Genomic DNA, 17,747 nt, shown 5'->3' on the forward strand with positions numbered 1-17,747 from the left:
GTGTCATTTGAGATACTCTAGAGTTTACTGTCTGGCCTCCAGCTGATGCGCTACAAGAACAAGATTTCTTTTAGCTCGTTGGCCATATCTGTGAGCCCCATCCGTGTGTTCCAGATGCTGTAGGACATCTCAGATGTCAATGGGAAACTGTCCTTAGGTAATGCTTTGAGCATTGCTGTGCCTGAAGACAGCAGTTTGTAGATAACAGGGGATAGCTGTCTTCATCTTGATCTTGTATCCCATCCCTAGCCTGTACTAATGGGTAATGTCCATCTCAGTTTTGTATGAAGTCAAAATTAACTTTGAATTCTGTGACTGGAGAAAATACAAGAGAGCACTTTTATTTGTTTTTACTCTTTAACTTCTCTTCTGACTTACTGATTTTAATTAATTCACAAAATAAAATGCCCTTCTATTTTAAATGTAATTCTGAAGTAATTTTTTTATTACTGAATTATTTTAAAAGCTTTAAAAGAGGAAGCTGTCACACACACACACCCCCTCCCTGAAGTGCAGTGAACTATGCTACTGAAGTAGAAAGCTGAACTGATACTTTATGCCTATGTTATGAATTAAGAAGTGATGATGTCTATGGACATTACTGTAATTAACATTAAAAGCTGAGAGCTAGCTGTCCCCTGTGCCTAAAGAATACTTGTGGTATTAAAGAAAAGAATAAGAAATAATGAGCTCCAGAACAAAAGTCTTTGATTGTATTCTAGAAAAATAATCCTGATTAAAAATACTTAACATCAATAGGAGTTTGACCTTTGGTTTCAGTACTTGGGGCTCTAACTGTAAAATTATCTGGCCATTTTATACATTAAATAATGAAAATATTCTAAGGAACAGTAGTTTGCAGTATGTTCCCATAAACTAGGACATTTGACTACTTGTTGGAATACTGATTCATTATACAGAGCTATAGTCTTAAACTAGTCTAAACTGGAGTCATTGCTTACTTATCAATGGGAATAATCTTTTATAGAATGATTACATATTAATTCTAATTTTTGTCCCTTGTATGTCATATTTTTTCCTGTATCACCAGCTCAACTGGAGCCATGAAATGCTTTTACTAGTCTGCTGTGAAGAAAATGGATTTCAAAACAGTGTAAGAAGTGACTTTTAAGCAATTTTTAATCTGAGTTCTTGAAAATTAAGATGCAGTGTGAGGAAATAGGAGCAAGAGTGAGAAGACAAATTATGAGGTCAGAATTTTGTCCATTTTTAAAGTTCTTATTTGTTTACATTTACTTCACTTAGAAGTATATCTGTATTGGGTAACAAATACATTTTTCTACACATTTGTCACCCATCCAAACAAAAGGTTTTCCCTTTCATTAACTCCCCACACTGCCCTCCCTAACAATGGCTAGAAAATTGAAAACTGATTCTACTTTTCGAAGTTTTGTGATTTTTGCCTGGGCAGGATGATGGCACCTGGCTGGGACAACCTAAGCCAAGCTGTTGGAGAGTTAGTGACAAATCTGAGTCCCGTCAGCTGTGAACAGAAATCCAGGATGTGCCAGCAGTGCCATCGCGGACTGTGGTACCTGTGTGATACCGTGGGTGAAGCGGACTGCAGGGACTCACTTTTCAGTCATTTTGGTTTTCTGAGTACTAGCAAATAACTGTTGTCAGCACAGCTCCAGTTCCCTTGCTGTGACCTACCACCTGAGCACTCGAAAGGAGCTTAGAGTGGGAACTCCTGGATCTCCTGGGTATTACACATTTCTGATTGCATTTGTTGTGAGTGTAACAACCAAAATCCGGCATTAGAATGGGTGATGTAAATTTTGCCAGAAGGAAAAAAAACCACAGAGCTATTAGATTAAAGGTTTTTGCATGACTGTCATCAGTGTTTGCATTCCCAGTATTACTTCTACCTATAGTGTCTGGTCTATTAAATCCAATGAACGGCTTAGCCGTTGTGGTGCCAGGTTTGCTGTGTACTGCAGTGGCTGAGGGACACAAATTATCATCTAGACCTTGGGATGACACTGTTGAAGTGATGGCTGATGAATGTGATCTATGTGAGTACAGTAAAACTGTGGGAGGGAATGATTTTGGCAGCAGATGGGACTGAAAACTAGCAAACTTGTGAACTATTAATATTTTTGTCAGCAGTTTTTCAAATGGCACCATTAATATTCACCAGCTTTTCTGTTTACTCTTCTTTTTATAAAGCTACAATGTATGTTGTCAGCATTATTGATAAATTAATAACTTTCAACAGTTCATAGACAGTCTAAATAGCATAACATTTTATAAATGTTTTAATGTGGTATTTTACATGCTTTGGGTTATTAAAGCAATTAGAATAATTCTTGATAGCACAATAAAAGCACATCCCACTGTTATGTGGATTTTACTTTTGATGGAAACCGATCTATTTCTAATGGAACACAGAATATTTTCACAGTTCAGAAATCACCGAATCCCCTGAAGTAATGCCTAACAATCATCTGCACTGGAAAGAAATGGCCTCCACAGCATCTTCATTTTTGCCTTCTTTTTCTTAAGTCTGTTATATTCCTCATGAGGGAGACAAGATCTGTGAAGCTCTTTCCATTGCTTATCCCTGGAAAGAAAGACAAAGGAAATCTTTTGGACGTTACATATCTAAAAAAATATTTTTTTCCTAATCACATTCTGAATCATACTCAGAAGTAATGTCAAGCCCCTTCAAACTGCCCTGTGACTCAGCTGAGACAACCAGCTGGCTTGCCTAAACTTTGACGGCTACAGAAGTGGTACGAGTATGCAATGACTTCCTGAGAGTATTGCTAGAAACCCTAAACAGTAATGCCCCCGAGGCAAGAGAGAGCTTTTGCAGCGACAAATCTCTTAATGTACTCTCATCTCAGAAGCTCATATCATTTTGGGTGGTGCAGGGCTGGGCTGGGCGTTACGGGGTCTGCCCGGTGCCGCCGCTGGTCTGCGGCATGTGCGTGGTGGCAGGAGGAGGAGTGGGACCACAGCGGGGGTCCCGGTGCTCCTGACGCCACATCTGCACAAAGCTTTGCAGGGTGCCGGTTGTTAGATGTGTCATTCCTCTGGACACCAAATAATTTCGGTGTATCAATTATACATATAAAGTACATTGAGCGTGGCTCAATGTGCTTCTGGTCAACTCGGTGAATTTGGAAGACTTGAAAAAAAATTTGAAAATAATTTTAAAAACCTGGCAGGACGTGCATAGCTGAGTTGGACCATGGGTTGTGAGATGGCTGAGGGAGAGAAAGCTGTGAAGACTGGCTGCTGCTTTGTGGAAACACCTTGCTTTTGTCCACATACCAGGAGCTCGTGGCTTGCCAGGTGCGTTAGAAATAAACCTGAAATGAGGGTTCGACTCAGAAAAGCTAGTAATTTAACCAGGGAGGGGGCAACAGGACTCAACAAGCTAAAGGGGAGCTTAGCATGCTGTCTGGATGGTCTTGTGAGTTTTATCTGGACTTTTTTCTGAATTTTTCTGTACCATTCTGCCATTCGTGTGTGGCATTTGGAACAGGCATTTGATTGAGAATTATTTATTTAGAGGGATGATTGTTTAGGAATGAGTATTTCATTAATAAAATGGCAGCAAGCAGAGGCTGACTAGCTGCTGATGGGAAGATGAGCACCTTTTATCAGCTGGCTGGTAGTGGGTAATATTTGCTTAAAACCACTGTTGCTGTTTTAAAATGCGTTTTTTCATAGGTGTGTCGCTGCACAAAATTATTTCCTTACTTCTTAAGGAAAAACTGTGTCATTCTGGGAGCAAAACCCAAGGAAGAATGGGAACCCTCGCTTGAGGAGTAAACATATTTATTCATTCTGTTTTTCTCTGTGGGAAGAACAGACAAATGTTGATAGTCTAGTAAATATGAATTGTATGTGGGATATCACTGTTAGGGAGCAAAAACCATTGTTGCTTCTAATTTCTCTTTCTGTATTACTGTGCCTCCCTGTCCCTTGTCTGTTTTTCTTCTGGAGGTCTTCAGCCCTTTTTCCTGCCTCTACTCTTTAACATTCAGGCTGTCAGTGAGGGAGTAAAGTTCTGTCTCCATTGGAAAGCAATTTGCTGGTGTTGCCAGCTGTGAATGAAATTGACTGAGATTGTGAAATCCTGGGCAATTTAGCTCGCAGCTGGGATGACTGGGAAGGGGCAGCAATTGCTCTTTCACCAAAGATGATGTTCCAGTTGGCTTACAGATATTTATTTCCTCTTGGTTTTTTACATGCATTTATGAGGTGCCCTGTAATTGCTGACATTTCGTAGCAGAGTTTATCTAAAGATAGCAGAAGCTCTTTTTCAAAAGCAGAGACTGGGTACTCAACCTTGTTGCTGTTTAATTTACCAGGAGGGACCAAATTCAGGTATTTGGCTGTTATTGGAAGACCTTCACTAAGAGAACTCCATAATTTGCAGCTGGTGAAACCGTTGAACCAGGGACTTGTGTTTGCAGTGTAGACCCATCCTTCCTACCCTTCCCGTGGTTTTTCACAGGCACAACTCCTGGGGCAGGTTAGCCTGGCCAGCCTGCAGCTTACTTTTAAAGAAAAAAAAGCCTTGAAACGAGAGAGTTTTCGGTCTCCAAATGTGAAAGGTAACACCTTCAGATAATTTATTACCACCAGCTTGTTTGGTGTTTGCTTGCTCAGTGTATAACTGTAGATCTGAAACAGGTAACCTGTAAGTCAGAAAAATCTGAAATTAACTGCATAGTTGTTTCAACTCAAGCAAAATCAATGAACGGTAAAAAATACATCATTTAAAACAGTAGCAAGCTGAAGCCATTAAGTTACAAATTCTACCTCTATCTTCAATAATTTTATAAATGCTGAGAGATAGCAATGCATGTTGTCATGCTTAAGTGCTCTGGATATTTGCAAGATGATTTTAAAAATGCTTCTCTATAAAAATATGGAGAATCCTATTTAAAGGATAAAGAATGATTTATTAGAAAGGGAACTTGAATGTAGCTCTAATTTCTTTGAAGTTTGTGTCAGAAACACAAGTATTTTATTTCCCAAGAGTAAATAGAGATTATCAAATTGCTGCTGTATTTTCCCGTATATAATTTTCTCTCTGCAAGAAAAAATGAAAAACAAAGAAATGAACTGTGTTTGTCTTCCCAGGGAACATGCTAAGAGGCTGAACTGAAAATCTCTTCTTCCCTCTTTTAATGCTTGTACTTTGGGAAATTTAATTTCAGCGAATCAGGTACATAATCCTTGCTGTTTTTCAGAAGTATAATATATGTCCTTTTGTGAACTATGATAAAAATTGAGTCAAATGTTGTAGATGTTGACAAGTTACAAGAAATACGGTTTCCTCTTTATTGGTCCAATGGAAATCATAGTTTGTAAGTTTAAATGAAATGTCTCTTTTCTTTGATGTACAAAAAAATAATAACAGAAAAGATGGTTTTAAGCATGCAAGAAGATGAAAAAGGGAAAACATGCATTTCAGTTTTAATATAGAGACAAGAAAATGTAGAAATAAAAATTAATAATGAATTAGAAGCTCACTCTCTTCTCTCCCTCCTTCCCTCCTTCCTTCCCTCTTATTCCATGTCTATCTGTCTGTCTGTCTATCTATCTACCTACGTACCTATAATTTTAGCTAACTGAGTGAAGAGCAACAGGAATGGGATTGTAGCATTCATGCAGAAAGTCATCAGCTGTGGGCCAGCAGCAAGACTCTCCGTGGCTCTGCCTTGCAGTTTAGGGGCTGGATGCTAGATGCTAGCATTTATCTGTGGATGTTGGTGGGCTTCTAGAGCCTTCTTTATTTACAATTTTTTTTTTTGTTTGTTTGTTTATCTAGCTTCCCTGGGACTGCCTTTTCAAAAATTTCCAGAACAGTTATATCCAGTGCCTTTACTTTCCCAAGGTGAAGATCTGATAAGGAGGATAGGCATCTTCCCTAATAAAATAATTTCTTTAGTGTTCCTTCTTTCTGCATTCCAGCTGCCAGCTTGAAGGGTTGGCTGTACGCAGACCATTCCTAAATGCAGCGTTAACTACTGCTTTCACTGCAGAAGACTGAATTGCTCAGCTTCCTTTAATACTGAGTTGCTTCGATCTGGTGAGATAAAAGGAGAAAAAAAGCTTCTCAACTATATTTGCGGTCCAGGTAATAGGGCTATCCAGTATGAGTAATGTTTTACAAATGTACAAAGTCAAGCTTCAGCTGAGAATATAAACACATTTAAATAAGTTTTAGTAACAGCAGATCACTTTAATACATTTCTTCAAATGCCTGCAATTTCAGTTTCCAAGCAGGTGAAATGATACTGTTCGGAAAAGAAAGAAATCTAAAAAAAATTTTAAAAAGCAGTTTAAATAAATAGACAACCCTTGGTAATTCTTGTCAATCTTTGGGCTCCAATAAAACCTGCAGCATTGCTCGTTCACAGAATTTAAGTCAAATGATTTTTTTACCCTTTTGACACCCAAGACTTTTTTGAGAGATCCCACTATACTTTGCAGTTTTGTGTTAAGAAGGCTTACACAGGTCCTTCTGGGGCTTCTCAGTAGCTCCGTTACAGTCTCAGCCTCAACTTTTGAGGCTGGCAACTCATCCACCAGGGTTATGAATTTTATGTTTATAATCTAGTAACCAGATATGTTAGCTAAAATGAAATTTTCTGACAATTTTGTTATGGTAGCACCATGCAGCTGTTGTGGCTTTGATTTGACTTTGTTGTGGGAACACATTATTTTAGATATTTATGTAGCTGACTGAGGTGATGCATTGATTCGGTCTTTCTCAATATTTCTGAGGTGTTGTCCCCCAGCCTGTGGTACTCTAGAATGTGTCTTTCCCCGTTTAAAATTAATATAAGTGAACTGATGTGAGTTTAGAAATTCTGAATAAATGTCTTAACCAGAATGATCACAGATACAGAGCCCATCAAGACTGTTGTATTTGAGTGGTACCACAAGGGATGGATGTGATGGATGTGCTTCTTTCTCTGACTGGTGCAGCTCTGAAGGGATTCCAGCACTCTGTACATGTGCATATGCTGCCATGTGAATCACAAGGCCACCTTGCAATAAACTGTGCTTTCCAATTATGTGATTTTCATGAATATGTGCTTTTGTTTCTGAAGCACTGGAATGTATTTCTGTTGGATTTGAAACGCTTTATTTTGAAAAGTGGATTTATCTTTTATTATTTTCACAGTCTAGATTTCTAAGCAGCTGCTAATAAGTAAACTCCGAAAGAGGATAAAAGATATATTTACCAACAATTCCTGGAACTTCTTGAGCACTAACTTAAAAGTTCATCTCTACTGGTTTAAGTCAATTTTGTTAAGATGCTTTAACTTAAAGGTGCCAGCAGTGGCATCATTCCCATTGCTAAGCATTAGTGTTAGAAATTCTCATTCCTAATGCCAAGAGATTCATGGCTCATTATGATCTGGCTTAGTTTAGTAGCCTGTTGTTCTTGTGTTTCCGAGTATTTGTTCTAATTCAAAACAAATGGGATTGCTGGCAACTGAACAGAGACATATGTAGGAAGTAACAATTGGCAACCGTGAGTGCATGAGGCAAGATTCTATAATTGGAGCATTTAGGTATTAATCCACACAAGCCAATGGACGAGTCCTTTCCAGGTTGTTCTGTACAAGCATTGGAACCGGATTCTCTTCTCAGGCTGTATTTTTGTAGTTGGCATATCGCTTGGTTCAGATAATGTTTATACAAATGAAAGTACGAGAAGAGTCATTCCCTACAAAGGCAAACCCTGCTTTCTGCTGCGTGCAGTGTGCTCCTTAGGCAGCAATAGAAACCTTGCGTGTATGTTTGAAAATAAAGTCTGGCTAAATCCTGTAAGGCTAGATCTGGACACCCTGCCCTACAAGGAATTGGCGTGCTTGTGAATGATTGCTTTCTTACCTTCACAGTAGAAATACATAGTGAAATATGACATATTTCCCTTTGAATACAGGGAGCGTTAAATTTTATCTTCCACAATTTAGTTTTGGCCATGTACATAAAGTCTTGTGTGACCAAGTTATTTTAGATCATATCTAGAGTAGCGATAAAACAGATTATAAAAAAATGTATAAGATAAATTTATTTGCTGTAAGTTTTTTAATGGAGCGAAGTGAATGAGAGGGGAGAAAAGTGTATAGTATGTTTTTTCCCCGTATAGATTCAAATGACCTGCAAGCTTAATGAGAGCAATTTTGTTGAATTTATTGGACCATACACACTTACCTAGAGAGCAAATTAGATAAATTTGATCTGTTGTTGTGTCAGAAGAACAAAGATGGTTTAAAATCCCTTTTGCACTTCCATTTCCTAAGTGGGAACAAGTCTGGAACATGTTCTAGTCCTGGCATGGAAGAGATCAGCTGTGTCAGGCTGGTTTATCTCATCAGTAATTGGCCTTTGAGGTAATTTATGCGATCCCTGTTCATAGGGACATGCTGTCTCTTTTGTGTTGCCTTCTTCACAGGAACTTTGTGGTCAGGAGATATCCCACAAAAAAGAATGCCCAAGGTTGCTTGTTAGGAGAACTTTACATCCTCTTTGCATCACAGCAGGAATGGGAATAGCAAATTTGGTTTTGCAAACTCATTTAAAATACAAAATGATGTAACAGTCTTTTTTGTTTCTGTGTCAGGGTTTCCTTGACAGAAGATTACGCCTTTGTCACAAACTGCAGTGAAAAGCAGAGATACCTGGGCTAACCTGGAATGAATGAGGGCATTTGCCACAGGCTATGTAGCTTTTACGACACTGGAGTTGGAGCAAAATAAATTGGCTTGCAAGAAGCTCTGTGCTACATAACTCGACTGCTTCTGTTATCTGAGATAGACTGCATAGTTAAATTAAGACTGAGAAGGAGGATATATTACTGTTTGTAAAAGACATTCAGGAATAAGTACAAAGGAGGGAGAAGAATTATTGAAATTGAACCTGCTTTAAGATCAAATGGATATTAATTGCTTCTGAATGAATTTAGAGTGTAAATTAGAACAAGGTTTTTGACATCAAGGGAATGATGTCTGATATCTGGCATGGCCTTTCAAATAGGGCAGGGAGGAAAAGGAACCTAAATTATTTCAAGATGGATCTTGATAAATTAATATAGGTAGTGATCCCAGAGATGGAAATTAAAGTTTGTGATTATAATACCATAGATCATAGGCTCAAAGAGACCTCAGAAAGCATCCAGTCCATTTCCTTGCTCCAGCTTATTCTCAATTACCTTTAAATCATCCTAGGCTTATCCAGCCTGATCTTAAATATGATCTCATCTGATGAGACTCTGCTGCCCTGTTACTCTTCCATTCAATCACTAGTCCAACCATTAAAAAGCTTTCCTAATCTCAACTTAAGCCTTCGTAGCACAATTTAAGTTAATTTCTTCTTGTCCTTTCCACAGCAGACTTGGAGAACAAATTAGCATCCTGCCCCTTTATAGCCATCTCTTATGTTCTCGGAAACTCCTGTCCCTTTTCCCAGAATCACGGAGTGGTTGATGGAATATCTCAGTGTTTTCATTCTGATATTAACCCTCAGTTCTTCAAGTCTTTTCCCTGAAAACTTGTCTTCTAGATCTCTGATTGTTCTCATACTCTGTGCTGGGCTCTCCAGGTGTTTCTCTTCCTTCTTCCCATTCCTCCTGATGATGGTCTACCAGTACTGAATGCAACAGAAGGATTATTTTGTGACTCTCGGGCATAGTGCTACTGCTTATTTATCCAAGTTTTAGTGTCATTTTTTCAATGTGGGGTGTGGTTTACCTCCCAGTCGTCTAGGGGTTTTTCATTAAATACATTCACTGCTGTGGCAGGGTATAGGATGTTAGAAATGCCCTTGATCTCTGCAGCTGTCTTTATGAGATGCTTTTGTGAGTTGCTTCTAATAAATCTCTTATGCTCCTTGACAGGGAATGTTTGAGGTTACTGTGGAAGGGGGAGGGGGGCTGTAAACAGAAAGCTTTGTGGATCCATCTAGACTAAGCTTCTGTTATGTGATTGACTTTGATTCTACTTAGGTGGATACTTCTTATCCTGTATCCCTGGTGCAGTCAAAGCTGGGACAATCCATAAAGCAGACGTAGCCTACAGGCCTCCCCGCAGTTGGAATCCACAAGAAGGTTATGAATGAAGAGCTGTGCTGTGTTTAGGCATTGGCGGGGTTGCTCCTTGCCTCCTACCCTGAAGAGTGCACCATACTACCTGCTGTAAATGCAGATTGCTGGGTGAAGGAGGGACAAACAAGCTCTTTTGTGCCATCAAGCTGATGCTATGGAAATCTCTTTCTAAGACAGCAAAATCTGAGGGCACTGTACCACTGGAACTGCTTTGTGGCTGAATGTCTGGGTAACTTTATATTTCAGTTATCAGTTTGATATTATTCTTACCTGTTTTCATTTTAGTGCATTGTCAGCTTGAGGGTGAATCTTAATGGCTTCTTTGTTCTGCATATCAGCAAATGAGGTAGTCTGATGCCACACTGGTGCATGAATTTGTGAACGTGGAATAAATAAGGTACTATTAAGCATAACACTCAGAATTCAAGGGCTTGAGAAACTTTGCATGTTGCTAAGCTGACAAAGGGTTGTTTTAAAGTGATAAAAGCAGGTGTTTCTTTTTAGTTGCCAAGACTGCTCCCATGAGAGAGGCTAGATAAGTAGTCTAAATTACATCTAAGAAGAAAATTTGCCAGAGCTTAATTACTTTTCATAACAGTGCCAAATAAGAAGGAGAAGAAGGAAAAAAACACCTTGGAACTACATTGTAGTCTAATTCTCCTCGTTTAAAGCCCTGAGGTAGAATTGTTAACTTCACAATAAAACTACACCTTTTCAGTGGTAAAGCAGAACAAATTTATAAGCAATGACTTGTGCTTCTTCTACATTTGGCATTTAGGTAAAAGCAATTTTTTTTGTACAAAAAATATAAGTAGTTTTTACAAGGCCTGCAGCTGTGTTGTTTCAGTAGGATATAGTTTTATCATTAATCAATGCTTTTCTTTGATGACTTCTGCTAAGGTTATGGCCGTTTATTCCATCTTTATTGAGAAGAGTGATTTTATTAAGCCTGGCTATTATATCTTGGTGTTCTGTGAGTTAGACCATCGTATCATCATCCTTGCTCTCCTACTCTGGCCAGTTGTGCTTGTCTGTGTGCTGAGTAATTGAGTGCATCAGACTGTTCAGTCAATCCTGCTTAATTCAAGCCTCCCATCACAAAGACTCCATCAGCTTGTCTTCTGCAAGGAGACTTTATCAGTAAGTCAGCAGGAGAAGGGATTAAGACCACAGCCATTTACCCATGTGCCCTGTGCAATGTGCAATGAAATGTCAGTGTCATAACCCCTCAGTTCTATATTATTATTTCCTTAGTAAGGAGGCATTTTGCTGAGAGATCTCTGTCCTTTAAATAAAGAGGCTGTAATGAAACCAGAATTCTTTTACAAGACCAAACCAGGGACTTGTCTATTTTGATATCTGCCTGTGTCTTCAGTATTTTGGAGGAAGATGCAAGAATGAAAAGAAAGATTAAAAAAAAATAATCTGGCATTTTTCCTCATCTCCTGGTAGTTGCTTTAAAGGTGAAACTATAGGAGTTGAGATTCTTCACCTCATTTATGTAGATAGACCCTGTTGATTTGCCCCTCCCATATATTTTATCTTTAACCAGTCATCTAATTCCCTCTTAAAAAAGCTAAATTCTTAGTCTGCCCTCATATGAAAGCACTTTCAAAAGAAATAGCTATCTTCTACGTATTTTGGGTGTTTTCAATTTTCTATATCCTTTTTTATACAATGAAATGGTTAATAGAAAGTTCAAAATTTGAGTGCCTAGAATAGGATCATTGAACTGGCTAATATTACCACTTTGACCCCTCTATAAAGCAACACTTTCACCAACATCACTGCAGGCATGTACTTTTCCCTTTCTAATTGATTATAGTTAGCTTAAAGCCCAGTGATGTGTCTGAGCGGCTGAGATTATTCATTCCAAGACACATTACTGAGATGCATTCATCAACTGGGAATCTCATCTGCTCCTTTGCTGCATATTCATTTAGATTTATTTGATATCACTGGCAGTTGTAACTAATGTCATCTTAAATAATTCTGTTTAGGGCAGATTTTACTCTATTCTTGAGTAGGCTTGTCTCTTGTGAAAGCTCTTAACTTGAAAACAGAATTCCATGTTGAAAATAGGTCAGCAGTGTCATGCTGTAAAAGGACAGTCAGGGAACTAGAAAGAGGGATATAGCCTTTAAGGCACAAGAATCTCCAATTCTCAGAAATGGTAAAACTTCTTTCCAGAACCGGGCATTTTAAGAAAGATGTTGACCAGCTGGAGAGTCCAAAGGCAAACAAGAATCATCAGATGCTTTGAATATATGACAAGCAAGGGTGTATGTATGAAGAATACAAGGCTGTGTGAGTGTGTTAGTAATTTTCAGATAGTTAAAAGGTTTTTGCAGAGTGGAAAGGAATTTGTGTCCATTATGGAGACAAGAAGATTTCACTGTGACCTGTGACTGGGCTATTGGATGTTAGAATATCTCTGAAGGCGAGGATAGTCACCAGTGTTCTTTCTACATATCAAGCAATATTTCAAAGTGTTCAGATCTTCCACTGGAGAGCAGAATTTGGCCATTTGAAAATCTTTCTCTGTAAATGTATTTCAGGACATTAGATAACAACCTAAGTAATGTTTCTAGATCGCTCTGACAAAGGTACAGGAACCTCATCTGATTTCTAGCAAGTGCTCTTAGTATTTTCACTGTCACAGGTTCAGGAGAAAAGAACAAGGAAGGCCCAGAGAGAGATGTCTAATTTGGTACATCAGGGAAGGTATGTATATACCTAAGAATGTGCTGCTATATGTTGTTAGTAGGGTGCCAATGGCAAAAGAAGCAGCACATACAGGTTGATAGTTCTGGGTCGACATAATCCAGTGGTGTCACCTAAAGTGATGTGCCTTGTCACAAGGCAGAGGGTAGAGAAAAGACAAAAGAGCACCTCAGTGACAGCTGGTAGGATTTCCTATATTCTCATTTTGAATATGCCCAAAGCAATACTTGTGAAATCTCTGTGTCAAATGAGAGGGAAAGAGAGGTGGGAGTTTGTCTCTGTCTCCCTTTGTTTCTCATCAGACATTTGGTCTTTGAACTAGTTTAAATTTGGTTTCAAGTAGTAAGTTTCAATGCAGACTTTTAGTTCAGACAGATCATCATTTTCCATTAAAAATCCACTTTATAAAAAAAATTGGAACCGGTTCCTACTCCAGTACAATCAGGGGAGAAACAGGAATGCACTAAAATCGGAAGCAGTCTCCAGTAGTTGGAGCGCTGCAAAAAGCACCTCTGAGTCGTTCTTCAGGCCTGCATTCCCCTTGGGCTGCTTGCTTGTAGTGGTGTCAGGGTAATAGCACTGCAACAGTACAAAAACCACTTGGTATGCATACGAGCATCACAAAATGCTGGGGTAAATTGACTGAGTTACATATGTTGCTCTTTTGGGAATGCAGAATAAGTTTTGCTGCAAGTTACACGTAGTTGTAGTTGCATGCTACACCTTAGGAAATATAAGCCTTAAGGAAGGACACAACCAATTTAATCATTCTTTTGTTTGTTGTTTCAACTAAATTGCTCTTTCTTGTTATATGTATATATTAGTGCTCATCTTGCTGCCATCAAATGCTTAGTGGGACTGAAGGAAGACTGCTGCAGACAACTGAAGTGAATTGTGAGCTTTAATGTCAGGCTACATCTTGATACGGTGTTGAAGGGTGAATCAATCCATCACTTCTCATTTAAAATAATACACTGGGCCTTGGTCAAAAATATTACCGAAATAAACAAATGACATGGTTGATGGATCACTCTGTTGCCAATAACCAATGAGAAATGCTTTAGTATTTGTCCTTCGTTTGGCAAAGTCCTCTTTCTTGATTAAAACTGGCAAGTATAGGGAAAAAGGACTTCTGAAATATTGCACCTGATAGATGTTCTGATGAAATGTGTTCCCCAAAGGCTTGAATCCTACCCTTTTCCATAAGAGCTGTGACTCCTTAGAAAGGCTGACTGATTTTAGGAGAGACTGTAAGATGCCTGCTTCTAGCACACTGATGATTGACCAGATCTGGAAACAGTACCTGAGTCATCCCAGCTCACAGCTCAACTTTTTCAGGAAATTTGAATTCGGTGCCAGTTTGCCTTAAATCATTATCAACAAAAGTAACACAGGAACTGCTTAAGAAGCAGCATAGACATCGGTGTCAGGGAGGAGGAGCTGACTGCCCCATGCAGTAACTGGTACCTTCCCCTAGGGCAGGTCGCACTCCCTGTGAGTCAGATCCCTACAGCTACAGTTGCTGGGTTGGTTTTGTACTGTCTGTGGAGATCTTAGAGCAAAAGGTGCAGTGTACTATGCTTTGGGGACGTTTCCTCTAGCCTGAAAATTACAGTCAGCATCATTAAAAAAAAGATTAGAATGCTAATCTTTCATTGCCTCAGACTCATTTTCTTCTTAAGGATGGGAAGACTATTTGCATATGCATTGATTAAACTGAATGCATTTGTTGTTTCAGATACATTCATATGAATTGTTACAATTTAATCTAGGCTGTGCAGGGTCCTGAGGGGAAGCAACCAAGTGCAATATATACCTGCATCATTAAAAAGAATTTAAGCGTGATGACAGCTGGAAAATAACGGTACAAATGATTTCAGGGTGTTCCATATTTATTCCCTGGTGATGATAAATTGTTGTTGGTTTTCTCAGCTTACAAGACAAAAGGCGAGTTTTTCATGTCAGCCTTCAGCCTGGGCTCTGTAAGTCAAGTAAACTCAGCAGACACCTGCCTAACATTAAGCCCTTGTTACCACAAATTTAAGCTTCTTGGATTTATTCATCCGTTTAATCCCCAGAAGTCCCCCTTCAGGTAGGTAAACATTATCTCCATGTTACTGATGGAGAACTGAAGTGTAGGGCAGGCTGGAAGTAACTTTACAGAAAGTAGCTTTAAAGAAAGGGCTTTTAGACAAGCTACAAGTCTTAATCTCAGAAGTTAGCTGAATATTTTTGATGTTACTTTAGGTGATTTGTTCATGGATAAACTGTCTCTGACTGAATTGACCATGTCTTCTGGGACCAAGCATGGTTTACAAACCTTAGTAACACAGGGAGTTAACAGGTGCAATGACAAAGTGCCACTTTTATATTAAAACAGAACTCTTAAGTAGATTTTTGTTAAAACACCATCCTGTTGTGATATTTCGGGAATGTGACAAGGGTTAACGGCTGAAGAGCTTATAGGTTTATTGATCACACATAATCTCTAAATGTTTTTTAAACTGTACGTAATCTGCCACTGGAAAACAGCTGCATGTGAGCTGGAAAGCAGCAGCTGTTGGAGAGCTCAGAGTACTATTGCAAGGCAATTGAGAGGGGAAAGTAAAAGAGGTCTCTTTCCCCTGCCAAATACTCTTGTGGCTAAAATCCAGCTATCTACTGAAGCACAGTGGCAACTTAAACAAGAAAGGTCACACTGGAAAAGGAAAACTAAAAGTCATAGGGGGAGAGATGTAAAAATGAAATTACCACATTCTTGCTTTGTTTAATATGCACTTCTTCCTGATCCTCAGCGTAATTAAAACCTCAGTAGGGCTATCAAAAATCATTACATAAAATATATCTGCTAAACTCTCCATCACTTTCTGTATTGGCACATGCACTCACCCTTTCGTTCTTTCCTTCTGATGTCAGACAAACTCAAGGTATGAACCAGATAAAACCAAACTGAAATACAGGTACTATGCAGTAGTATTATCCCAGAATTTTTACATAAATTAGCCTGTTTTGTGCATGGACTGTTCTCCTGGTAAAAGAGTGGTTAAACCTTGTCCAGAAAGACCAGGAATTTATAGTTATTTGGGGATGGGTGAATAAGGGGCTTAAAGACCAAGGGCAAGGCTGCATGTTGCTACTTTCAATAGCTAAACTCTAGGACCTGATAAAAAAAATAATTTGCAAGAATTAGTTATCTTAAATACATTGTTTTGATCATTCTCTGAATGCCACCACTAGTTTGGTTAATTACAGGGAAAGACAGTCATAAAAACTTGGTAAACCCATCAGATTGTTTACTAAATGCAATTATTATTTGCAGTACAGGAGGTCCTGTCATGGACAAGCCCCTTTAGGCTGCAAGAACAAAATAAACAAATGGTCTATATCCCAGTGGTCTTGCAGATAGTGCAGCTGTGATGTTCACCCACTAAATAATCATTGAGGAAAAAATTACAACACATTGATTTTTCTGTAAGCAAGAATACTACCCAGAATTTTACTTATCTCAGGAATGCTTTAGTTGCTCCTGAAGAATCTCAGGAATGCTTTACTTGCTCCTGATTCAATCAAATGCTAGAAAACATGCTTTTGCTCTCCTGTCAAGGTAACTTATTGTATTAGATGTTTCCCAAAATATCAAGAGAATTACATATGTATGAGTCTCCAGGAAAGCCTTTGAAGGAAGGATACTAATGTTCTTGTTCTTGAAAGAATATTCTAATATTGTCGCAAAGTATTAGTGATATTGCCATTTTTCATTCCCGGCTATGGAGTTTTGTGGGCATTGCTCATATCCAGCCATTTGTCAGCGTTTGTTAGGGCACTTTAACTTAAATGTGCCACCTTGAAATGCAGTAATCACTGGGGGGTGGGGTGGGGGGGTGGTGGTGGTCCTGTGGCTGAAGCCTGACAGCCGTTGCTCTTTCAGGTTAGGATGGGGTTTGGTGTGGGGTTGGCACAGTGAAGCAGTTGTTGCAGTGAACCTTCACTAACCCCTCTGGTCAGTGGGAATGCTCGATTTGGTTTTGCTGGATTTTGGGCAATTTTGAGAAGGTCCCTTTCTGTACCAGTGTGTGGGATTGTGTCTTGAACATAATGGTTGTACATAATTGTGCTTTATTGCATTTCCTTCAGGTTGCTGCTGAATCCACTCTTGACTGAGTCTTGATATTTCTTAATATATGACTTGAATTTAAGTAGTAGCTTAAGAAATCCAGAGCCTGTGTATTAGAATGTCTTTCTTTCTGTGTCTTCTCTCCTTCATAAAGGTAGTGTTCAGGAGTATGAGAAAAGTGACAAAGGAAATGACTTCAAGGTGTAAATCTGAATTTCTGAAATTTTGGGTTAAAGCTTGCTTGCTACTCAGGAGCAAATGCATATTCTGTTAGCAGTGGGCAATAATTCTGTGAATAATAACGTGAAGCAATAACTAAGTTATATGTCTTCAAATGATCTCACTATTGAAACACGGTCAAAATGGTTATTTGCTGTGTAATATTGTCTAAATTGGACTCAGTTACCATATACTGAGATTGAGTGTGTTGTCTCACTGAAGCAGGGTCTGTTAAGGCCAAAGAATGTGTGTGTGTGGCTAGTAAGTAACTTACTGTGGATGCAGCTGAAATACGGGAAACGGCAATAATAATTGCTTCCTGGATTTTAATTTTTCTTCTTGACAATGTTTCAGTAGTAACATAGCAGAGTTTAATCATTGTCAATTATAGGTCTTAATTAAAAGCTAGTAAGCACTTATTACTGAGATAGTGGAATGGAAATAGCTACCTGATGATTTAAGGGCTGTTTGTAGGAGTAAGTGCTCCTGAATAAACGTAAAACTTTTCTCCTGAGATTAAAATTGGAAAAGACCATAAGAAATACATGGCAGACATTTCATTTTTGAGGATCTTGCTTTTGTTGT

General features: G+C 38.7%; 1 protein-coding gene across 8 annotated transcripts in view; it reads left to right on the plus strand.

Moving 5' to 3' along the window:
- Positions 1-17,747, plus strand: part of EPM2A (EPM2A glucan phosphatase, laforin) — a 49,948-nt gene that overhangs the window by 19,778 nt on the left and 12,423 nt on the right. The window contains exon 3 of one of the 8 annotated variants that reach the window (XM_027796957.2): positions 1,052-1,114. The exons of 5 other annotated variants lie outside the window; for them this stretch is intronic. In XM_027796957.2, the coding sequence (XP_027652758.1) occupies positions 1,098-1,114 (17 nt within the window). In that variant the 5' untranslated portion in view covers positions 1,052-1,097. 2 more of the 8 variants (XM_027796956.2, XM_027796958.2) reach the window with 2 other exon arrangements.

This window comes from Falco peregrinus, chromosome 7 (assembly GCF_023634155.1).
Source record: "Falco peregrinus isolate bFalPer1 chromosome 7, bFalPer1.pri, whole genome shotgun sequence".
In the NCBI taxonomy this organism is placed as follows: Eukaryota; Metazoa; Chordata; class Aves; order Falconiformes; family Falconidae; genus Falco; species Falco peregrinus.